Source organism: Plectropomus leopardus, chromosome 13 (genome assembly GCF_026936395.1).
Source record: "Plectropomus leopardus strain MGB_pleo_1.0 chromosome 13, ASM2693639v1, whole genome shotgun sequence".
In the NCBI taxonomy this organism is placed as follows: domain Eukaryota; kingdom Metazoa; phylum Chordata; class Actinopteri; order Perciformes; family Serranidae; genus Plectropomus; species Plectropomus leopardus.
This window is the reverse complement of record NC_142188.1, coordinates 32,412,427-32,438,786: the sequence shown is the minus strand read 5'-3', so window position 1 is coordinate 32,438,786 and position 26,360 is coordinate 32,412,427. Positions and strand designations below refer to the sequence as shown.

The 26,360-nt window shown below is 39.1% G+C and overlaps 1 protein-coding gene across 4 annotated transcripts in view; it reads right to left on the bottom strand.

Annotated features, from left to right (window-relative positions):
* Nucleotides 1-24,760, bottom strand: part of ltbp1 (latent transforming growth factor beta binding protein 1) — a 147,010-nt gene extending 122,250 nt beyond the window's left edge. For 2 of the 4 annotated variants that reach the window (XM_088086239.1, XM_088086240.1), the window contains exons 1-2: nt 23,992-24,760; nt 13,389-13,459 (exon numbers count right to left, since the gene is read on the bottom strand). In XM_088086239.1, coding sequence (XP_087942365.1) covers nt 13,389-13,459; nt 23,992-24,368 — 448 coding nt within the window. In that variant the 5' untranslated portion in view covers nt 24,369-24,760. The remainder of the gene's footprint in view (nt 1-13,388; nt 13,460-23,991) is intronic. The other 2 variants (XM_088086241.1, XM_088086242.1) reach the window with 1 other exon arrangement.
* Between the last annotated feature and the right edge of the window lie 1,600 nt (nt 24,761-26,360).

The window sequence follows — 26,360 nt, the reverse complement described above, 5'->3', positions numbered from 1 at the left end:
TGTCTTATGACTGACTGCAAAACATGCTACATGTCCTCTGTGGATCAGTTCTTTCAGGATATGATGGCTTCATCCATTTCGGATTCACCTGGTTATAAACATAACAGTGTTCTTTATTACAAAATAAGCTCTGTCCAGACTATTTACAGTTTGCCAACAGCATACATTTTTGTGTCAAAGTTCAACAGATTTTCCTCTACCTACCCTGTCGGTGACTCTAATAATTATGGTGATTCTACTGAAATTTCACTGATGGTCTGAAATTTTTTTGTTTCAAATGCTCGGCTCAGATTAAAGGCCCTGACACACCAAGCTGCAGTCAACCAACAGTCCTCTTTGTGGTCTCCCAAACAGTTGGGCCTTATTGATTGCAGTTTTTTTTTTACTGAAATGTCAGATCATTGGTGGCAATGGCAGTCAATCAGTTAATAAGATCACTCTAACTGGCGGTAAAGTTCAGCTCATGAGACGAGAAATAGAAGTGAGGAAAGTAAACAAGAGCTAAAGTCAAGAGGGAGCAAGGTCGAAACGCACATAACATGTAAGTTAAGAAACCGTCTTGAATCAGTTCTCTCGACCTTCCTGTTTCCATTTTTTAATGGTACATACAGATGACTGCTGCTTGCTGGTATATAGAATTATTTCTTCTCACACAAGCATAGAACACACATGCTAGTTAGCTGTCAGTTGTAGTCTTTAAAGGGGGGTGTTAATGTGCAACTTTTTGGCCAAGACACCACAGACAGCTTTAATCACTGCTAGTTCTTTGATGATGGCTTGTGTGTCTTGCCGTAAGTCTGTTTACGTTGATGCCTCCAGGTGCCCTCTATTTCCCTGACAACCTTAAAACTAAACCAATTAAACATTTAAAGGGATAACTTAATTAACACATCCGAGGTGGAAGTGTTCAACCCAACTGCCAGAATAAATGTTGGCATTGAACATGACTGCACACCATAGATATGTTATATTTGTACGTTATGATGTAGGGTGTACATTAAAACCTAACATTTTAAAAATGCTGGGCTTGTAAGGGCTGTGTATCTTCACTGGTTTCTGGATTAAATAATGACTATCATGTAAACAATTCAATTTGATTCCACGACGCATCACAATGTATTGCATCCTCATTTTTCTATATAAATGCACATGGCTACTTTTCTTCAATAAACACAAGGAGTCAGCTAGCTCCGTTCTTCCACCATTTAAATGCAACATGGCTACTATCCTGTGCTGGTTGCTACCAGAAAATTCCATTGAACTGTAAAACTTTATTGTCCAGCCGCAGCCGCAAAAATCAACAAGCAATGTTACGTGGCTTTAATTAATTATGTGCTGTCATCCACATCGTGATGCATCTCGAACGATTCATTTCAACACCCCTACAACTATTGTGGGGTTGGGTTTAGGAAAAAAAACACTTGGTTATGGTAAGGAAAAGATTATATTTTGGCTTCACATACCAGCTTTTGGTGGCAAAATCCCAGTAAGAAACATAGTGAAAAAACTGCCAGTCTTGAGCACTGGTCTACAGCTTGGCAGGTGTCTCGCTTCAGTTACACACCATACACCATCCCCTCCACTTTAGACATGTTGATATAATGTTGAAATGTACATATGTAATGTATCCATGGTTAGCAGAAAAGTAAAACATTCACTGTGGTGATGCGTAAAAGATAGTACTTGCATAGAAACAATAACACCACCATATATATAACCACAGCAATTTCAGTCCAAAACAATGTGTCCCTACTTTCAACATCTAATATCAGTTGAGTTACACCTCTCTTCTACAGAATGATTACCTCAAAGATGACATCATGCTGCCCCCCCCAAGCTCATTTATGTTTGAGTTTTGAAATAACCCCATAATTTTTCCACTCCAGGCGAAGCTTTTTTGCTTTCTTTTCCGACTAGCGTAAATAGTCTTCATTTCCCCCACCCCTCTCTGGCCTGGAGCTGAGGCTGCCATCTGTTCTGTGAATAGTTTTCTCTCTCCATCTCTCTCAGACTGAGGTCAGCTACATAAAAGCTCCGTTCTGTGACAAGGGTGACGGACTAAGTGATGGTAATTTACTTGTTAGCTGCGGACAAGAAATAGATCAGTCATGCTGATGTCCTTGACCTTTCCATCGCCCTCAAAGAGCCCCTCCACACTCACACTGAGGGCTGCAAGAGTTAAAAATATTTTTGGGTGTGTGAGTGAGTGTGCGGCTCTGTTCATGTGGTAGGGATCCAAGGTGAGAAGCAGAAACTGGGAGGCATAATGATTTTCTTTGTGTCTCTGCCTTGATGCAAGACCTTAACACTCCAAAGTGAGGGGAAAGAAAATTGCTCAGACTTTATGGGTAACTGCAACAGTCTGTTTAACCTTGCATGTGGCTGGGACAGATGCTCACTACATTCAGAAATATGTAGCGGTGGAGAGCTATGACATCCATATATGAGGTATTGGATTCCACATTATCTGAGTCACTGCTGGCCCCCGGAGTTCAGATTAGCTCTGATAAGAATCTGACGAGAATCTCTGGTCGAGAGATACACTTATCTTTCCACTGGCCAACTGTGACACCATCGAAATCCTATCATATTAAACATCCGCGTTATTCACTCACTTGGCTTCAATGATGTATCTATCACAAGGCAAACAACCACTTATACACCTATAAAAGATCATTCTAACATACCAAGGTGGATAAAACCTTTGGATGGATGTTGTTTGCCAGCGTACGCAGGGTTACATCGCCAGGTTAACCCAACTATGGTTCATTACAATGTTTTTATGTTCATGGCCCTTAGCTCTATTGGAAATAGCACTGTAGTTTCCATAGCTTTACCAATTTTTACCAGGTGTTCCTCATGATTCAGCACTCAATCCTCAGTGGAACACTGAGGATTGACACCATGTCCACGTAGCATTCCATAATACCGGACATTCTGTCCATGCTGAATCCATTAAATATCCACCACTGTTACTTCATGTAAACAAACCATGTAGCTATCTGCTGTGCAGAGGTAACCATTGGATGAGTAGCTGACTTGCTACCTTTCTAAGATTGTAATTTTACTTTTTAAATCAGAAAGCACACATTTTATATTGTGATATTTATTGGAAATTACAGACAGTATAGCCAACATCAAGTTATCTTAGCCTAGCTTGTTTTTTAGCTATGGTCATTCATCTCAGAAGAAACTTTCAGCTTCCTTTTGATCTACCTCTAGCCAGCTGACACTTTGTGTAGGCTTTTATAATGACATGAGGTTTTGTATAAATAATTCCTCATTTAAACATTACGAGTCAGCCGGTCCTCTACCATTGCAGCACTTTCAAAGCAAGCATCAGATATAAATAGTAACACGGTGTCAGACAAAAGTTCATCAGCACCTACACCCAGCGAGGACAGCTCTTCCTCAGCTTCAAATCCAAAGAAAAAGTATTTTTGGGCCACAGGATACCACAAAATTTTCAATTTCAATTACAAAATTGGCTTCAAAGCCAGGCACACTTCCCGGGGACAGAGTTATCTTCACTTTGTCTGGAGGTAAAACTGAAATTGAGTGTGCCTATCATAATGGTAAGTGGTATGAAGGGAAAGACTGTAGATTAAAGTTGAATCAACTACTTAATTAATGTCATTTTACTGTTCACTTTATTTTTTTCCTTTCCTCCAAATAAGTTTGTTTACAACCCGTCTGATCATCTGTCTGCTTGTACCTGTGTCGAATAGTTCTCAGGTCAGAGCAGTTACTCTGGTGAGTACAATGCCATTGTAACTGTACTGTAACTATATAATTGATTGCCAGTTACAAAAACAAAACGTTGTAACAAACTATAATTTTCTTTTTTAAGTCCAGAGCATGCACTAAATGACAGCCTCATTCACAGATCCTCATACAAGGGTTTGTAGTAGCTGATGATTTTAATCAACTCATCCTTCAACTCCAAAGATGTAGCAGGATCAAAGCCAAATTTTAATTTCATTTTTCAAACTGTGTTTAAAGGGTGTTTAAAAAGTAACTAATAAATCTACCTTGTACTTTCTACCTTGTATGACATACAACAAATTTGTTATGCATGAATTATGTTACGTCATTAAAATTATGTAAAAAATAAAAATAAATTGGAAAAAAAAGTTAAGTTACAAAGGTTAGATTTAGGTAATTAAAGTTACTGTAGTTAGGTTTAGGAAAAGAAACATGGTAACAACATAACTTAAGAAGATAATTCACCAAGTTCTATCGCTTCTTTCCTGAGAAAAATCCCTGTTTTGGGACCCATCTACCACCCCAGCTAGGGACCACTTACTCCCATCAGCGCATTAGTCATGTGATCACAGCCTTCCAAAATATGTGGATTAAAATACTTGCTCATCAATATAGAGGATATATACGAATTTTGGTGCATTACTTTTCACTGAAAAACGTAGAAAGAGTACATGAGAAAAACCTGCCTCCTTTGCCAAGAGATACAAAGACCAACCAGTACTTTTAACCCACCTGTCCCACTTCTTTTTTGTTTGTTTGCTTGTTTTCATTTACAAATACTGATTGATTAACCCCTGAAAACCTGTGCAAATGGGCTTGATTTCTTTGAAAAAGAAGGCAATGACCAAAAATTTGCAAGAAATTAATAAAAAGTTCAAAGAAAATGATCTGATGATAACCACAAAAACAAGAGAAAAAAAGTTGTTTTTTTAATTGAAAATTGTTCAAATAACTATTTTGATTCTTTAACATACTTAAATATAGGTTTGTTATTATTATACTTATAGCTTCCTACATCCTGTTCATTAGGCTTTTTTCCTTCAAAATACATTTCCCATGTGGCTCTGACACACAGTCTTACGATCTACAGTCATGTTCGATGGAGGAACAAATGGAGCAACAAATGTTGATCCACAGCATGGTGCTTTTTTAATTTGGAGCCTGTAAAAGGGATAACATAGCATTTAAGAAAGTCCATCTCAGCCTTTATGTTGGATATGATCCTAGAGAAATCAAACGAAGCAATGGATGATCAGAGGGGGCGTTTATCTCAGATTCTCTTACGCGGGTGTTTTCTTTTTCTCTCGTTTTTTTTAAATAGTATCCTTAAAGAATGTCCTCGATTACAACTGTTGTCACTCTAACAGTCAAAAAAGAAAAAAAAAGGAAATTAACATTAAATGCTAAACTAAATCTGCAAATGTTTTTGAATTTTCAGAGTATTCATTGCAAAGTTGCTCAGTGGATCTTTGCCTTTTGTTTCGACAGAAGTCAAATCACTTTGTTCAAGTTCAGGAGGTTTAAATACTTCCAAAAGGCATGTGAATTGCATAAAAATTTATGTCGATTCAGGCTTCAAAGGGTTAAACAAGAACCAATATTTAAAAAAGGAAAAAAAAGAAAAAAAGAAAGAAAAAAGCCCTTACTGTTCCAAACAGAAACTGGCGAACATGAACATGATGTCAGGCTGAATGAATGGAGAGAAACAAAAATGGTAAATCAGTCTGATTATCGGGTTAGTCATCAGTCTGTCTCTTCACTTTTATTTGTTTCTTGTCAGAAAAACTTGCTTCTTGCCAAAATACTGGCATCTTCTGTTCACTTCCCTACATATTTTTTGTATTTCTTTGGAATGCCATAGCCTCCAGGTGTGTGTAAAATCTCTGGGTCAGCTGTCATGCATTCTTTGCAAAAGCCGCCTTTTCCTGTCTTCAAAAGCTGCACACTCTTTCGTTACCAAAAAGGAAAGCTATTAAAATGAGACTGAGGAAACCACATTAAAGATCTTATCGGGGAAATCAGCCTCTGCTGTTGACAATGAGGTTGGCTAACGCTGGAGAACACTGATGACTTCAGTGCCTGCTGTTGGCGATTACCTCCCGCCGCAAGAACTCATTCCACTGTTAAAAAAACTAATCCAGAGAGCTCGTATCTGCAGCGGTGGCTAAGTGGGGTGAGTGTGGACGTCATCCAGACACAATACCCACAATACCCGGCGACAGTCACGTCTAAATCGACTTGACTCCCCCACTGCCATGTGAACTGAGGTGTCAGGCACATTGCTGAACATTTACAGTGCCTCCCCTTTCACTTTATAACACCTGCATTCACACGCAGCCCTCAGAGCAGTTGATGGACACAATAATGAGCTGTAATGGACTTGGCCACAGCAAAACACCTGATTTAGCAAGTTGGCAGGTGGGGGGCTGGTCCCTTCTTTTTTGTGGTAAGATGTTGCCATATGTAAACAATATTTTTGGATTATCAAATGGATAGGGGAACCGCAGCACCTGACCAATTTATGCCCACACTTATCTTGTAGTTCATTTTCAATAAATACAAGCACATTTGACCACATTTCGTATTTAATAACCTCATAATTAATTGGACTAAACTTTCTCGTGCTTTTCTAGTCTTTCAACTACTCAAAGCATTTTCACACTACGTGTCACATTCACCCGTTCACACACTGCTGGCCAAGGCTACTGCTCAAGGTACCACTTGTTATTCAGTACCCATTCAAACAGTCACACTGCAATGGTGCCATATTGGGAGCAATTTGGGTTTCGGTATCTTGCCCAAAGCCAGGAGGAGCCGAGAATCAAACCACCAACCTTTAGCTGAAGTATTTTGTGAATAACCCATCATCTAGAAACTATCACTAGCAGAGAGGAACACTGATCTCCAGCACTTACAAGACCAGCAGAACATGTCACACTGCAAGTCACAGTGGATTCACTCACTTATGCAATAGTGAATATTCAGCTATTTAAACATTCGTAAATTTTGTTGGGTTAATATGAGTAGATTATAGGTCTATGATAATTTTCCATGATAATTAAAGTTGTCACAAGCTGTGTAATTTCACAAAAAGTATGTAAAAAGGTCACTAAACCCTACACATCTTTGGAATACCTTATTCACTCCCTTCAGGATTTTGCAATGTTGCAATTGCAACTCTGTATGTGCCCAAAATACACTCTGTGCTCAGGTGCACTCACCAGCCAAGTATATTGCAACAGTGCTCCTAATGACCAGTCCAGCTCAAAAATATTAAATCAGAACTTGGTGGTAGATGTTTTATTTGTGGCTGGTCACCACAAATAATTGAATAAGTGGCAAACATTAAGAGTACAGTTCAGACAGGATCTGCATTTAACAGGCTTTATTTTAACTTATAGCACTCTATTAAAACAAGCCTAGATCTACCAGAACCAAGGCAGGTGTTGCATTGCAGTACTATTGATACGATCCTGGCTTCCTCAGTTTTATCAATTAAATTTATGCACACACAGTTATAGAGGAAGGTGTAGTCCATACACCAGTGTTTTCCCTCAAATTTTGGCTGCTTTCTTTCAGGAAAGTAAAAAATTCTAATTCTACAAAGTCACAAAATGTTTTCTCTGTGAGAAAACCATGGCGTGTTCAATTTAGGCCAATTGGACAAAGGGCCCTTCTGCCCTACAATTCAATAATGTGCCCACATTTGACTTTATCCAGTCTGGAGGAGGAACTGGAATGTCTCCTGATCAGTTCTCCTGAATCAGACAAGGTCTGTGCAGCTGAATCACATGCTGTCAACAACGGCTGCAAAGATAGAAGAAGATGAACACAATCTGTGCTCTACAGCAACGAGTAAACAACCAACATACATCTTTGTACCTTTTCTATCTTATTTATGGCAGTCTGGGAAGAACACGAGGAACAATCCCTGAATGACCAGCATTAATAACAGGAGGTGAAGAATTATGCAGCAATAACAAGTTTGACTTATTATCTACAGTACTTCAACTCTACAGCCTATATTCAGCCAAAATTTCACTTAAAGACAATAAGTCCAGAATCAACTCTAAAAGAAACATTATGTAGCCAGTGACTTATAGAGAGTTAAAACTGGACTTTCTGCTCCAGAAGTAACAAATCCACATTCAGAACTCACACAGACATTTAAGATCATGCGAATGACAAAAAATCCAGCCTCGAACATAACCTTGGCAGAATGCTGTGTGGATTCACACAAGCCCAAGCCCATTACCAGTTGAAGGGCCACGGTTGTGAAGACATGGCAGTTACAGCTAAAAAGTTGCAGAGATGGCATCAGAAGAGAGAATGGGCAGATATGTTGGCCCTGAAGAAGAAGTGCGCTGTCACGCTGGTAAAATTTTATTGAAGCATCAATTTCATTGAAAACAGAGTTCAAATTCTAATTCTAATTGCTGTAGTTGATACTCATTTATCTTGGAAAATGGATGGTATATTACATTAACTACACAGTGCCTCCAATGTAAGCTGTCGGCTGGAGGGAGTATGGGTAAACTGTGAGAGGCTAAGATCCAGAGGACTGTGCCCTGTTAGTCTTTGTCCAGGGTTTGCAGTGTTTGCTTCAGTGTTCCTGTGCCTCTGTAAACAAAAGGAGTTTTCTAGCATCCTGTTGATAGGGGCTCCTGAAGGCTGTAAACCCAAACTCTTTTCACTGCCAGGGCAAACCTTGAGTAAAGGCACAGTAGTGCTGGAGTAAAGATAATGGAGTGACTAAACCAAGTTGGGCAAACCCTGTGAGTAGCTACCCAAGCACAAATTTGTTGAGCAACTTTTCGTGCAATAGAGTTGGGTCGATTTCTGGTTTTGGAGTTTAAACCAGTTTGATTTATGCAAACCTTCTGGCAATTTAAAAAAGTCTACCACAGAGCTGACTCCAGCTCAAGTGATAAGCAACATGATGGTGCGATTAAGATATACATATATATATATATATATATATATATATATATATATAATACATGCTTTCAAACGGACGGTAGTAGATCAACATTACAAGCATTGAAAGAAAGACAGCAGTTACTCATCTGTCTTTTAAATGGTTATGTATCCAGTCTGGTCTGGAGTGCACAGCTGATAGCTAAGTGGTTTGTTTACATGAAGTAATGGAAGTGCATATTCAATGGATTCAGTGTGAACAGAGGTTTTGATGTTATGTGATGCTGAGTGATATTCTTATGATCGTGTTCTGTTGGCACATAGTGTCATCATTTTCCATTGCTGAGTCAAGTCAGACACCTTGTAAAATTCAGATCTGGTCCAGTGTTTAGCTTAATATCATTTTCACACCTTCCCAACCCTACCGTGCATTTCACTACTACTATTACAAACACTATTGCTTTTTTACTGGAGCTTTCAACTGCATTTCACAAAGTGCTGGACCGGCAGACCATCAGATAAACCTGAATTGCCATCCCGGGCCTCACCACTATCTATTTTCCACTGCTTGGGTATGGGTTACTGTACAGGGGCTAATCAGGTAGCCTTATACTTCAGCTCTTCTTGGAGGATTCAGAGGTGTTCCCAGGCCAGCTGGTATATGTAAGCTCTCTTGGTGTGTTCTGCATCTGCCTGTGGGGTGCCATTAGTAGAATGGAGCTAGTTATGTCAGTGAACAAGGAGCTATTTTACTCCAACTCCTTCCTGAGACCTAAGCTCCTACTCCTGTCTCTAAAGTCACCAACACATGATCAGGTCAACTCATGATGCTATTGTTTTCCAAAATGGGGAAAGCGGTGGTGCCCAACAAGATGGACGCACTATCATTGGCTTGGCGCTTGCTCGATATTTACATGAAGCATTGGGCTCAAAGTCAAATTGTATCAACTCTAAATTTTTTTACCGATGACCTTTTAAAGCACAACTCACAATCCATGACAAAAAACAGGAGGTGGCACCAGGAAAACAATGTAAAAAAATGTAAAAAAAAAAAAAAAAAAGAAAAAAGGTGTGAGGTGTGGCAATCAGTAGGTCAGTGGTGCCAACTTGTATGTATGAGTGAAAGAATAGTGAATGGAATGTTGTGTATAGGAAAGATCAAGATAAGGACCGGGAGTGTAGAGAACTGACTTTTCCCTTCCTCTCCCCATGGAACAAGTTAGGTACTCTTTTATAGAGCTGGGAACACCGGGCCCCAAATGTTCCCAATAACTGACAACCACTGACCACATTTACTGGCACCTACAACACACAATACAAAGACAAGCAGCCATCCCAGGAGCCAACAGAGGCGGCGTTGAACAGCAACCAATGAGATAACCACAGCGTGTGTCATGGCCTTGAGCAAGCCAGTAAAGTAATGCATAGAAAAATGTGAATTTGATGTGTGTCCATAAACTGGGTAAATAAATCGTCTACCTGAACACAAGGTTCCCATGTGACAAAAAAAAGAGCTTGGCTGTCAAGACCTTACTGCTGTTGGGCAGGTTCTTCTGCCTCAGCTCATATGAGACTATATTTATTGCTTACTGGAGCCAGATGATGACAGAGAGGACCAACAACAGGTCTCTTTATTTATTATGGAGTCTCCCGTACGAGTGCAGCAGTGCGTTTGACAGCTCTGGGGAAAGTTATGCTGGAGAGCATTTACAGACAGTGCTTTGCGGCTTAATTTCAGTTTGTTTAAAGCCAAAATGGAACGGACGGACGGACAGACAGACGAATGGACAAACAGATGGATGGACGCAAACACAGATGCACAGACAACCTGAAAACATAATGTATAAAAACACCTCAAGCCAGTGTGAAACCTTTTTAGCAAACTATTTGAGATTAAGATTGACACTCCCTTGCTAACAAAATAAGAAATTAGAAGATTTAACAGGAAGGAAATCCAGGAACTACAAAAATGTAGAAACCATTAAAAACAAGGAGGTATTATATTAAAAAGCCTTTATTTTTAGTTACTACATCATTAAAAAAAAGCCAATATGTTTTGACCACTGCCAGTTAGGGCTGTGAAGACAAAACAACAGTTTAAATAGCTGAATATTCACTAAGACAAGACAAAACACATAATCCGACAATAAAAAAAGTCTATTGTTTCAAATAAATCTATTTTGTTTATTTCTTTTTGGTATTTCTTTGATTTATTTAATTATAACAATGCTTCATTTAACTTTTCTATAACAGTACTTAATTTAACTTTATACTTTACTTTATTTAACATTATAACAGCATTTTATTAAACTATATTATCACAGTAGTTTATGTAACTTTATTTTATAGCAGCAGCTACTTTATTTGTAACTGTGGTTTATTTCATAATTTTGTATTTTCATAGTTAACAGTAGTTTAAAAGAGATTTCAAAATATAGAGATACATATTGTGTATCGCGATATAGCCCAATATTGTGATAATAATTTAAAGCCATATCACCCAGCACTACTGTCGGTCTTTGTCAGGGCTTTTAAAACACATGCAATATAGGTATGAACCCACCTATACAGCGGCAAGAACAAATAGGAAGCCACTGGATGGCCATCCATACTTGCATAGGCGTTTATGATATATCCACTATAATAAAGGCTTTCTAAAGTAACTCCTTCTCGTTTTCCACATTTTTGGAGTGCCTGGATTTCCTTCTGAGTGATCCTGTCGGTTCCTGTTTTTCCATGAGCACTCAACCGATGTTTAATCATAGCCTACAGAGCGACCAGTCTTTTGTCTTTTTCATGTATTTTGGGTTTTTTTACAAAGCCAAACACAACAGCAGCATTGTGGGCACATTTTAGTTCTATTTCATTTCATAAATTATTTGTATTATCATGGTTGGGCAAGATACTTAAAAAAGTGCATTGACCTAAGCTTCCAGTAACTGTGCAATAAATGAAGCTTCAGTACACCAAAAGTGCCCTCCAGAGGAATGTAGCAAGATAAGCTCCAGCATCATGGCAAAACTAGTTTAACGGCATCAAAGCAGTTTTTCTTTTACATTAAACTCCTTTCCAAGTCTATCTCACTGATCAATAAACTAAATCAGGCACACAATCTGCGGTAATGCTGCTCCTTGTCGTGCCACTGCTGCCCCACACTGTGTATTATTAGTCTGTTATTAGTCTTACACTAGTATAGTGGCAAAAGCCGAAGTAAGAAAATCTTAACTGCATGATTGTGACGGCACTGGTCAGAAAACATAAACGACAAAACACAATTTAACCAGGTGTTCTCGAAAATACAAAAAATATTTGATCTTCTACACACAAAAACATGGAAAACTCCTGGTATTCTCCACAGAACTTGCGCAGTCTTCCTCCCTTCTCCCTTCAGAAACTCTAACTGATGGGCACAGCACTGGAGAAAAGCTGTTTACTTTTTAAATAACAAGTTGGCAAAGACCTGCAAATAAGAAAGTGATCTGGCCAGTGGGCCTGAGCCAAGAAGTACAATCCATTTCAAATCTGTTTCTCTTTCACTCAGACACGTGCTCCTGCCAGCCAGACGGTATTAAAAAAAAAAAAAACTGTCCAGACACAGGGCCTCATTCATGAAATGCATGTTTGCACACATTTCATCTTGACTTATGCATACAGTCACTAACAACCACTGTAGAATTTATCGATTTTTACTTTATTATGAAATAGTTGTAAGTAAAAAAAAAAAAGCGTGCAGCTGGAACAACTTTAAAAGTGATATGTGCTAATCCTTTTTGTGCTCTGTGGAAAACTCTAAGCCATGAGATAACGCAGCAGAAGTGAATAATTAACTATAACATGTCAGTTTAATTATAAAAACCCTGAAAACTGAGAAGTGCCAAATTAAGCAGAGCTAACAATTAGCATGTGCTGGGTTTTTAGTTTGTGTGTTTTGAAAGGAACGGTGTGTAAGGTTAAGGGGAATTTAGAGTGGTGAATACTAGAGATTGCAACCAGTTCATTGCTGAGGAGGTTTTAACCAGGAGCCAAATATTCACAGACACCTCTTCCTCCAAAACAGATAGGCTAGGTGATCAAAATTGGTAACCACACCGAATAAAACTTCCACATTACAAATTAGGGTTTCTCTGGCGCTGACTGGCATGTCAGAGATGGACCAATAGCTTAGCATTATCTAATCTGTACTTCATTCCTGATTCAGACCTTCAGGAGGTTTTTTACCAGGAGCCGAATTATCCACAGAAGTCTCTTCCTCTTCAAAACAAATGAACCCAATTATTTCAGCTGCTAAAAACACTGAATAAAGCTTCAAGTTTAAAAAATCTGCGTTTTCTCGATGCTCTGGCCATAGAGGGGGCCTCTGACTACAGTTCCCGGTGAAAAATGCAATAGCCCAATCTGGAGCCAGTGTTTTGCTTCTCCCTTCTGGACTACTGTAGAAACAGTGGCAGTGCAATATGTAAACCTCTGAAGATGAAAACACAACAATTCATATTTTCAGGTGATTATACGCTGAAGGACAAAATATTTATTAAAACATATGCCATTTCTGCCAATATACCCCCCTAAATCCTACATACTGAAACATTTATGTTTACACACCAAGAAGCCAAAATCCTACTCCCTGATTTGCAGCAGCAAATACGTTTGGAAATAAAATTAAGACTGTACAGAACTTTTTAATTGAAAAGAGTTTATTGTCTACTTACGCTTCGTGCATCGCTGCGACCCCTGAGCTTTACTCCATCCATGACAGCACTGTCCGCCACAAACATTCACCCTGCAAAAAGGAAAAACAATACAGTTGAGCTACATTTAAAGATTCCAAAGAAATAACAATGACAGCCCATAATTTTCAATCTGGTGGGACTTTAAAGTTTTACCTCTGAGGTGTGTTGTTAGGGCCCGCTTTAATATTACACATACTCATATTGCTCTGTACACAAAATGTGCTTTTCAGAATCAAGCTACATTAATATTTTTTTCTTCCATTGAGTTGATCTTTAACCAAAATCAGTCCTAATCATAATTATCAAATATTTATTAATTTTCAGAATTTAAACCCTTTAAATGCCAGGTTTTTGTCATGATGCCACTATGTTTTTAGATTGGGAAAAAAACACTGAAATTTTATATATATATATATATATATATATATATATATTACATGCTTAGTAGATTCTTTTTTATGATGACAGTCTGGGATATGTCAATGATTTGCTGCAACATTTACTGTGACAGTGCAACTGTGTGGAAACAGCATGTATTTTTTCTATGTGCGCAATATGGTAAAACAAATAATAAATTAAATTAAATTTAAAAAGTCATCAGATGGAAAATTATAAATGACAAATTCCAAGGCAAACGCCAAGAATGAAACCCAGAAATAATACAATGCATGTTTTTATGCTTTGATGGCTGAGAGACTTATTGAAGGAGCTGAGCTGGAAATTCCAAGATTAGCCAAAAATACACAATCTTGCCAAAATGTATGCCATATGCATGAACACAGTCATTTTTTAAATTTTTTTAAAGAAGAATGAAAAGCGCTTAAAATGTGCCAAACATTCCCTAAGGGTTAAAAGTAGACTACTTTGGATGACTGACAGTTAACTCTTGTAGTAAAATGTCAATATCAACCGTTTCTACAGCTGGCTGGTCAAATGCACCATTTGCTGTAATGTTATATCTTTTTCAAGCTGGAGGTTGTTTCGGAATGCATGTAAGGTTAAAAATAAGCCACATAAAGTTTCATTTGAGGTCTGTAATGCCTGGTAATAATTGTTGTCCACAAGGTTCAGAGGGTTTGAGACAAGTCACGTCATCATACAAATGTTCCACCATAGTTATCTGATTTTTGGCACAACTCTGCTGGGCTCCACCAATTCTCACCGGATGTTTTCCAGACTTGACTCCTGTCCCAAACGCAAAGCTCATGAGATGTGGTTTGGCCGTGTGGTACTAAATATCACTGGGAAGGCAGGAATTTTCTATGACACTGGTGTAGTGCTGTGTAGTGTGGTTTGTGAGCCTTGCAATGCCAACCTGAATCTCACAAGTTTAGTTTTACTACAAAACTTTGGATGGAGAAGGTCCATGGAGACTTGATTGAGTCAGGCTGTTGGAAGCTGAAACAACCCGGGAACTCACGACTCACATCATCATCAAAGAGACTGGCCTGGATGAACTGATGTGAGTCACAGCTTCTTTGACCTTTTGATGAGTTTAAGAGACAAAGCGAAAGTGAATTCTACAACAGTACAGGGTGAGACTGCAGGGTTTCCCACATATTCATTTATTTGTGGCAGCCTGTCACGATCAAATCATGGCACTACGCATTGATTTTAACAAATACATTATTATATGTATAAATTATACATACTATCATAAATTGCACTGGGTCTAAAAGTTTGTTACCATTTGCTTCTGCAGCATCTGCTCCTCTCACCTATTGATCTTATTTGCTCTGACCGGAATAGACAGATTTATTATACATCCTGCAACTTAAACGTCACAAACTGCTGCTGAGTAAAAACAAAAACTCATGATGACTTTCGCCTGAGTTGTGTTCACAGACCCGCTAACCTGAATTTAGAGAGGGGACACAGAAAACTTTGAAGAGAAACAGAGGTCATAGGTGATTTTCAGCAGGTTTCCATTACAGACCTAAGTGGTATTTTCTAAATGTTGATATAACAAAGTTGCAAAATGACTGTGTTTTTCCATTAAGTGATGCAAGAAGCATGGCGATGGATGTTCAAAACATAAGCAGTTTTGTTCTATTGCAGCCACCACACTAGCTGTCATTACTTCCAATTGAAAGCGATGTATAGGCGTGTTATGCGAGCCATAATGGAACGGCGAGCCCCTTATACATGGGCCCGGCCACGTATGAGAGATTTCTGGGAGGTGATAGTCAACGACGTCACAGAGGAATTGTGGATTCAAAACTTCCAGATGATCTGCTCAACTTTTGAAGAGTTAAGCGCCTGCTGCATCATAGCTGTGGGAGCCAGTTTGGTTCCAGTTCCAGTGCATAGCCATAGCATCATGTGACCTACAAAAGCCAAAAAAGTGTTTCCATTGAAGTTTTGTAAAATCTGGCTTTTTCAAATCGTCTTTCGTGCCACCTCATGTGAGCGCAAGAACTTCTTGTGTTAAATGGGAGGTTACTTTAAATTGATGTCTTTCCATTAAATTTAGACACATAAAGACACCTGCTCACCAAAGCTGGGAAAGGGACTATGAAGGAGGATCAGCTGAAACTCCCTGACCCAGTCACACAGGCCGCAAACGCTGATTTGATCTGCGTCACGGTGTCAGTCTGAATGGGCTGATGTGAGTGAAGACTACGATGTCTCCCATAGTTTGGGGATTTATTTGCAGTGGTCAACCCCAGTGGGATGAGGAGGGTTGTTCATGTGCTAGTGAGAAGTTCCAACACTTGAGAATCAGCCGTAAAACAGCGCTGTATTTGCTGTAATTTACTCAAAAAACATGGACATTTCTAACTTGAGGACAGTCACGAGGGCCATAAAACTCACATCAACAGTGCTAATGTCACATACACCCTGTTCACACCTGGTATTTACATGTGCCTTGGGTGACTGGATCATCATTGGACATCTCTACGATTAGGTGTGAGCGCAACCAATGTGTATTTAATGATTTTTGAGGTCTGATTGTTTAGACCACATTCGGAGGTGGTCTCGGCCACATATGGCCACATTCTTTCAGGTGTTGTCTGTTGCTGCACACTAAGGATGCCAAAAATATCTGCACATCATCTGTAGCGCCAGATACTGGCTTTTAAATGATTATTGGCATTGACCAACATGCTGATTTCTGACAATATCACAAACCATTTCTTTTTATCATTATTGATTAAGTGAACATGTACAAATCATCAACCCTAAGATGAAGTAATTTCCTATTTTGTGCAATGAATGAGTATTACAGACACATTGTATTTCATGTCTCCATCTGCTGGCGGGCCATCACGGTAAGGGTATGCATAATATGATGTTAATTCCAATACAGAAGAGACTTCAGTTTCACTAAAATTAGGTGGTGAAAAAAAGTCGCTATATCCATATCAGTACTGGCAACATGAGTTGTTATATATCAGCTTATGTATTATCAGCAAATAATCTTGTAATGTGCATCCCTGCTGCTGACACCACGATTACTCTGCACAATTAATAAAAATATTATCAAAATTGCTTAGTGCAATATCCAATCTTAAGAGCTGCAATTTTTTGACAGTAGTAAAATGTGTCACGTCATTATTAATGGTCACAAGTGGTCATTTGAGATGCATGTGAACACACAGTCTAATGCCAGGTGTGATCAGGCAGACTTACAGGCTGTCCACTTGCGATTTGATCGCCAAAGACACATGTTAATACCATGTCTGAACCGCCTTAATGATTCAATTATGAGCAGCATTACAAGCAGCATCTGCTGCATTTGTCAACTCTGTGTCACTTTCTCAAATGAAGTTGCAGCAACAACAAAAACAAACGCCTTGTATGCTGGTAATGACTGAGTCATCTGCTTTCATGGGAGTGACAGCAATTCACAGCTGAACTAGTCACACATCATAGCACTCTCACAAGCCACAAACGGAGCAGCTGAGGTCAGGCTGCAGGACCACACACAGTCTGGTGGCCTCCTCTTTTTCACCCTTGTGTTTCCCCTCTTCTTATTCTGATGTAAACTCTTTGCATGTACAGTTTATAGTACCAGAGGCCGAAGTTATCGGCAGAACACCCTGGGCGCTCTGTCTGGGAAGACGGAGCAGCAGAGCGCAGAACGGAGTGAATGTGTGATGACATACCGTTAGTTCATGTAGAAATAGAACTCTACATGACTTCAAACGTCATCTCTCTCACTTTAGTGCAGAGCATCAGATTATATTTACACATGCACCCAATGTAAGCAACTTCCATCTTGAGCATAACTATTCTTTTTTAGAATGTTGGACCGTTAAATGCCATTCTGTTTAGATAATACCATTGCTGTCTTATTAATCTTATTAATTTATCTGTACTAAATGCTTGGGGGAATTTTGTTTTTTATTTTTTCACAGTCTTGAATATGTCAGCGATTCCTAACACCAGTGGGCTTCAGTCACCAATATCTTGTTTTCTGAAATTTATTCCTCAGACAGGTCTGACGAATAGTCAGACTCATGGCCTGTTCATTGACTGCAGAAGTGGTTGCACCTGTGTTCTTACAATGATTTTTGATTTTATCCTCTCAAATTTAAATTGTGACCGCTCAACATATTTATTGCATATTTTGAACCCAATTTTTCTGCTGCAAATGCCATTTACACCACCTTATATTATGTGTTGTGGGGTATTTCATGCATAACTGTAAAGGGGAGGGGTTTGTGTGTAATATTAATAACATGAATGAAGGTCAGGCTTTCACAAATCGACTGTAGCTTTTTATTTTCTGCAGTTATGTTCTTAAGTTAGCCAAGTTTTGTTTAAGAAAATAAACACAGGAAATGAAATGCTGCAGTTTATTTGTGAAAGCCTAACCAGCCACCATATTTTCTGACATTCTTGAAATTTTCAACCAGCTCTGTGTCACCACAGTGTGGGCAGTATGTGCAGATGAAGAGTGTTTGGCATTGCTTCATGCTGCCCGGAGCTCCCCACTCATCCACTGCATCAAGGGTTTCCAGTCCTCTAGCAGACTTAATCAGCAGAAGAACGGGGAACTCCAGGCGCTGGCTGATGACAGCCAAGCATTGTTCATCTGCACTTAACATTACTGCCCATGATTGTATCAATGATTTTCAGAAATAGTTTCTCAAGAAATTGTTTTTCAGCTCTAACTTCAAATACAAGTAACAGCAATGTTGGCCATTCCTGATTACCATTTAGTATGGAGGCTGCATACACACAGTCAAGGTACTGTCAATGTGTACCTGAGAATCTCAGTTGACTTTGAGAGTAAATAATCACTCACGAAATAAAAATCACACCCACATAGATTTTTTTGTCAGTTAGTTTGATGTTCATGGTCCAGATTTATTTATTACATATAGCCGCAAGCTGCAATCATGGGATCCAAGCAGATTACGACCCCGATGACCTCAACGAGCACTTGAAAGCACACCACATGCATTAAATGCTACATTGTTGGCAAGTAGGACCTCACCCCCATGGGGATTTCAACACTGGACCTTTGTGTCCTCATAGAAGGTGACTTACCCACTGCACCACTGGGGAGACATCATTTTCCACACACCTTCTCATAAGTTGAGGCAATGACATCATGAGCAAAACTGAGGTGGTTTTTGTGTATTTAAATTTAAAACACAACAAATGTTGGTAACAGAATTCTGAGGACATCAAACATCACCCTGTTTATGTTGGGTGTCTTGTCAAATACTGTAAATGCTGTGCATGCGCTTTGGCCATTATGGTATTTTCCCATCAACTTTGCTTTTTTTTCTTTATTTTTTCTTTATATTTCTTTATAGTTTCCTACATATTAGGACTGTAAAAATAAATGTTTTTTACTGTCTCTTGATTTACGGTTACTTGGTGTCTTGTTTCCATAAAAATGAAGGCACGTGTTTGCTAAATGGTTAACTAATTTAAACTAATTTTAGGGTAATAACATGCCTTAATATTACGTGTTTTTTCATTAAATTTAGAATTTTTCTTAATTTTCACAGTAAAATTGTGTTATTTTTATATTTTATGACAGTATAAATCAGTTTTGTACTGTTTTTCTGCAATACAGTTATTCAATGTATTTAATACAGTGATATATAATTTCTGATTTGACGGTCTTTTACTGTTGCTATTTCACAATATTTTATTATATTTTCTATTGACTTTTCTTATAGTGTACTAATTCCAGTAGACACTGAATGTCACTGCAGACTGATTGTTTGACCAATCAGAACACCATCTGAAATGTGATATCTCATATCCAAAGAATGTCTGTGTTCATTTTTGTAGCATTCAAATGAAGAGCTGTTGCAAAATAAATTCTAATTAATTATTTGTATTTTGACAAACATGATGTGACAGACTTCTAAATTGGCCTTAGGTTGTAGTGATGGAAACCTTTATCACAAATGGATGTGCTGGAAAAATGTCTAGCTCTGTTGGACATTCTGGTGAATTATGTAGACTTTTTTTAAGCATGGAATGTAAAATGTGTAGAAAATTGGATTTGTTTTAATGCCCACATTAATAAACCTTTACCAAATGTTATACCTCCACTGAGTCAAACCCTACATTGTGCATACCAAATATTGTTCAAATCCCTGTAACCAATGGCAAGATTTGTAGCACGCTTTAGTTGCTGAACATTCCAAAACTGCATTTTCAAACTGTTTTAATATCTGAACACTTTCACCATGTTTGGATACAGTTGCTTAAACCAAATTTGATTAAGTTTTGAGCATTTATGTAAAATTACACTTAAAGACAGAGATTTGAATTAGGGTTGGAAATGGTAAGCACTTTGATTAATTAATTGATTAATCATTTTTAAAAAATTAATATTATTTTTTGGACTTTTTAGTGCCTTTTTTCAACAGGACAGTGAAAACTTGAAAGGAGAGAGATGGGGTGACATGCAGCAAAGCGCCGAGGCCAGAATCAAACCCGCAGCTGCTGCGGCGAGGACACCGTGTATGTACATGGGGCGCCCACTCTATCCACTGAGCCGCCAGGCGCCCCAGATTAATTGGTAAAATTAATGACTGATTAACCAAAAAATCATTATTTGAAAAAGCCATAAATACTTTGCTTATTTCAAACTCACAGTAACATATTGCATATAATCTGACACTATTTCAAAGCCTATCAATTAATTGATTTAATTTCACATGTTCTATTAAATCCTTAAGAACGGATTAATCAATCGTCGATTAATTGTTAACATTTCCGGTTTTAATCATGTAAAATTTCACAAAGGAATGACATATCAAAATTCCCTCAAAAACTCATATCAGAAGATCCATAAATGATTCTGACAAAGTTTCGAGACAGTTAGCACAACAGTTTCTGACAAGCTCTTGAAAAAACTGATTTGGAGAAAGTTCACAAAAAATTGTAAAATTTTAACATTTTTGAGGTGTAGCACAAAGACACGGATGAATTGAGTGGTTAAAACCAAAATAAAAACAGAGCTCTGGAAGTGAGTGACACTGCTTAAACCCTAGTTACTTTGGGTTGATGTTCGGTTCCAGATTTACATATTTATTTTGATGTATTTCTTTGAGATTGTTACTTATATACAGCTTTTTCCTGCTCCATACTGTTGCAGTGAAATCTACTGCACTGAAGGAATGGAGAAGCTCTCCAATCTCGTTATACACTGTATAATGACAATAAAGAGCATTCTGATTCTGATTCTGATTCTGCTTCAGTCTCAACTCATCAGCAACTTGTACAGGGAAGTACGCCCTCAAGGAATACTAAGTATATCCAACATTGATTGGTGCCAGCATCTAACGGTCCTTGGAAACCGGTGACTTGGCTAAAATGCTCTCAAATATTCATTTTTCACCTTGTTTACCATTTAAACCCTATACATTGAACTTCTGTCAGGACATGTGATGTTTTCACTGCTCACCAGCCTGTACATCTGCCACAGTTCTGTCACGGCCTCACAGCATCTGCTGTACATTTCCAGCCAATTTTCATATACACTTTTCCATAATAAAAAACTGAAAAGATGACTAAAGTTAGATATTTATTTCCCTTCTTCTACTTGATTTAGTTGTTTATGTTACATTCACACACTGATCTTTAAAGTCTCTGCACACCCAGGCAGGTGTTTTCACTTATTCAGGCGAGTTAAACCTCTGCTTGATGAACCAAGAAAGGCATATTTACATCATCGCTGAAGAACAGCTTAAGCACACGCCTCTTATTGTGAATGCAGTGTGTCGCAGCTCAGCGCAGATGTCTGGAGCAGGGGTACGCCAAAAGTTTAAATTTTCTCAACTTTAACCTTAGATGAACATTGTAGGCACTGGGTTGCAGCCTATCGCTGTTCACCACTGTTTGAACTGAAGGAAAAATAATTTGTTCCCAAATTTCCAGATGTGTACCATCAAACTGGCCTCATATAAAGACCAGACAAAAACATATTTGCTTAGCAAAATATCATCATGCAGATGCAGCTACAAGGTTTGTTTGAGTATCCGAAACACAGTGATCTTGTGCTAGATACATAGCAGCTGTTCAATACAACAACCAGGAGTTCAGGAATACACAAAAGTGTGCGAATCTGTAATAAACAAAGTTGGTGGGACACTGGCAACTGCGGAGGGTAGACGGAGAGGTAGTGACTTGAAGCCTTTAACAGTCAATTAATTCCTTTGCATGTTGTGTGACTTAACAGAACATTTGTATGTAGAGCTCTTGTGGTTAGTAAATGGGCTGAAGAATGGGCGCTATATGGAATTGCCCATAGATTCCTTAATGGCCCAATGCCAATTACCCATGAGGGTGGGTTAACCCAAGTGGGCCCCACATAGGTTATAGTAGAGCACCAACTGGGTAAGGTCCTAAAATGGGCATCTTACCTGGGGCCCACGGGTAAGCCCATGTTGGTTGTGTTGGGAACTGGCAAGTAGCATGTAATTAAATTACAAAATAAATGTATTTGTCATCAGTCACAGGTACTGAAAAAAGTTTATATGTAAACCAGGGGTGTTCAAGTGTTTTTGAATGGGGGCCAGATTATATAATGTGAATACCTGGGAGCCAGCTGCTTTTCGCATCAAATAGGTAATAACATTTTAAATTATGAAAAATCACAAACAAACAAGGCAAACACAACTGTTTCACTTTAGTGAAAATGTATTTGACTTTCCACTGCTCCTAAGAGCATGCCTCACTGTCCACTTTATGTTTCTTTAATGTGGCCATGTCTGGGACCTCGCTTGAAATGTCTGCTGTTAGGTAACCACACCATTTGCTTTTTTACTGTCTGTTTATAAAAAGAGTAGAAATGTTAGTTTCTACCTAATGCATGTCTACAAGCTGAATTATAGTTCTTTTATTGTGAGGTGAAGGGAAAAGGTGCAAAGTGATCATGCTTGATTAAAAATATATTTTTGTGGGCCATAGTAGATTTTGGAAGTGAAGCTGAGGGCAGTTTAAAATTGGTCCCAGGGCCACGATTGTCCCCTGGGCTGGACTTTGAACATGTCTGATGTTAAGTATAATATTCATTCTATAGCTTTGCATCTTTTCACTGTGCAGGAATGCCTTCGTTTTGGTGTAGCCTACATTTTTAACAGGGTAACTTGTAGTCTGTAATCCAATTACATTTCAAAAGTAACCTTCCCAACACTGCCCATCTGTCTTTGAGTTAGGACTAATTGCAACATATTGGAAATATACAATGTCATCAGCTTGAGTAAAATCCAACAGATCAGACAGTTCGAGCAGCCCAGTTAGTGTGCAAACACTCAATCTACACTGTCAACTCCAATTAGTGTCACTGAAAGGCAGTACCTGATAACAAAAGTACATTCTGTGTTCTTGAGCACACTGAGCGGGAAACCACCAAATCTGCAGGATGAAATTAGGTCTGTGCCATTAAGATAAGGCTGTAATACTATAGCTGATATCATACCAGTACCCAATTTATGAAGTGTAGTTTTACGGTGAGGCATCTTTTTGTTAATATGGCCCACATTTGTGGAACAGCCTGCCTGAAGGCAGTAGAGAGGCGGATATTTTTAAAAGCAAGACCTTTAGTTTGGCTTTTATTTCAACTTTATCTATTGACTTTTTATGTATGCATTTTAGTCTGTTTCACAGTTCTACTATATAATTTTATTATCTTTAATATATAATTTTAATATTCTTTAGCTCGTTTTACTTTGTGCTGTCATCCTTTCAGTTACCTCTTTTTTTTTATCTTTCTATTTATAGGTTTTATCCTGCCTCTGGTGTTTCCTCACATATGGTAGTATTTCCTCTGTTCCTGGAGTCCTGTGTTTGATTTTTTGTTTTTTGTGTTTATTCACATGCTTGTTTGTGTGTGCGTGTGTGTGTGTGTGTGTGTGTGTGTGTGGTTTGGGAGGATTTTGGTTTTACTGTATAAAGCACTTTGTGGTACAGTTTGTATGAAAGGTGCTATACAAATTAAATCCGATTGATTGATTGATTCATTGATTCATTTTAGGGCACTCCTCTTAAAGTTTAGTGCTTGTTTGGTTGATGGGAAGTAAGGAAGTCATGAAGTGACAGGAAGTCATTAGGGTCCTTCTCATTTTCCCACTAGCCCACACTCCTACCCGCAGTCTCTTACCCGGACAGCTTGATGATCTGCTGCTGCTGCTGACTCTGCTCCTGGCCGCCCTGCCGGACCACCGGCTGCTGGTGGCTGTACTGCGGGGCTGAGGCCGCCTGGTTCCCCATCCTGCGGGTCCTGACCTGGCCGCCGTAGTTCGCGGTGAGCTCCACGTTATACGTGTGCGGCTGTCCCGCCGCGCCGTGATGTGTCGAGATGGAGCTGACTCTCAGCCCGCCGTTGGCTCCAGCCGACCCCGGCCCCGGCCCCGGCCCGGGCTGCAGCACATAAAGCCGCCTGACGCCGCTCTGCTGCTGCCGCTGCTCCGCTGACACACATACCGGGGAGAGGAACAAACCCAAGGAAAATAAGAGGCCCCATCTTATCCAAGCCATATCCACACCGAAAAGGAAGTCAAAGAAATGTTTTATAGGAAAAAATGGTTAATTTCGACTCCTTTCACTTTTTACGAGTGGAGCAAACGGTGGTATTCCTGAGCATATTCCTGTAGGTACCGACCTCCAGCCCGGTGTGGGAATGCACCAAATAAGCTAACGTTGCCAAGGAAAAAACTTCAGCCCCACTTTGAAACGTTTGAAAGAAAGTAGGGCATGTAACAAAACGTTCCTTGGGTGAAAAAGTGAGTGTAGTCCCGCTTTCTGGAGGGCCTCCGAGCTTGCTGCCGTCTCCTCCGGGCAGAATATGTGACTCGGTCCGCGGTGTGAGGAGCCTTAGAACTCCAGGAAAGTTTCTCTGTTGGAGGTGAGCAGAGTCAGCGGCGCGAGCAGCCAGCCTCCAGACGTGACGTCGGTGCGGGGTGGGGGGCGTGGGGAGGTGGGGGGTGTTTCTTACTGAGACTTTCTTGGGGCCCAAGGGTGTCAGGGGACCCACACCAAAGCCCCCGCCCACACACTGACTGACCCACCCCGACACCTACTCACCCCACACACACTCATTCTCAGTCCCAGCTCTGTAAATTGACACTGACTTCCAGTTTAAATGTGTAAACTCCACATTAGAAGCAGATTGGGTTTAGTTCCACTTACCCCTCAGCAGGTGGAAATCATCACCACATATATGGAAGCCCAGAGCTGCAAATGTTTACAGATGTTATCAGCCTGTTATCTCCAAAGTCACAACTTAATTATCCCCTTATCTTTACATTTTCATACTTTGTCAACATCATACAGTGTCTCGGTGTTTACAACCCCATTATGTCATTATTCAAAATATTAAGTGTTTCTTATAGTAACTTTGAGTCCAGGGCTGCAATTCAAACTTTTTTTGAGTTTTTGTTTATATCACCAAGGGAGAGTCATATTTCCCCTTGAATGTTGTCAAAGCACTTCACATTTAGTAAAAGCTTTTGTTTTTATCTGCACCATATGGTTTACAAAAAACCCGCAATGTGTTCAGTATGCTGTTCTCAGAACTGCCTTTCAAACACTCATTCCTGGTCCTATCATGCACTTTTGTTACACAGCGTCCACGTTAACTTGTGCAGACCGTTTCCATGTAGGAATAGGAGAATGACTTACATGAACGGATTACATAACAGGCCTAATAGGCACAGGCCCAGGGGCCCAATGTGTCAGCTCCCCAGCCCGAGCCACCAAAGAGGCAAAAAATACTACAAACAGGGAAAAAAAAACACAAAGAGACATAAAATGACCACAAAGTAACAAAAACTACATACATGATGACACAAAATGACTAAAAAATGAGAGACAATCAATTACAAGGAGACAAATTATCAATACAAAGCAATACGAAATGTGTGCAAAGAGACATGAAACAACTACAGGGAGACACAAAATGACTACAAAGCACACAAAATGTCTACAGAGTGACAAAAAAAACTAAACCGTGACACAAAACAACAAAGCGACACAATCACTACCAAGTGACACAAAATCACTACAAAGTAACACAGCATGACTACAAAGATACACAAAACAATTACAAAGACACACAAATGACAACAAGGAGACACGAAATCACTACAAAGCGACACAAAATGACTACAAAGCATCACAAAATGGCTAGAAAGATACAGAAAACTACTACAGGGAGACATAAAAGAACTACAAAGCAACACAAAGCAACAACAAATGACTACAATGTGACAAAAATGACTACTAAGCAACACAAAATGACTACAAAAAGACATGACACAACTACAAGGAGACACAAATTGACTACGAAGCAACCCAACCAACTACAACATGGCAAAAAATAACAACAGGACACACAAAACAAAAAGGAGACACTCAATCACTACCAACTGACACAAACTGATTACAAAGCAGCACTGACTCCAAAGCTACACAAGATGACTACAAAGATACCTAAAACAATCACACTGAGACAAAATCACACACAAAGCA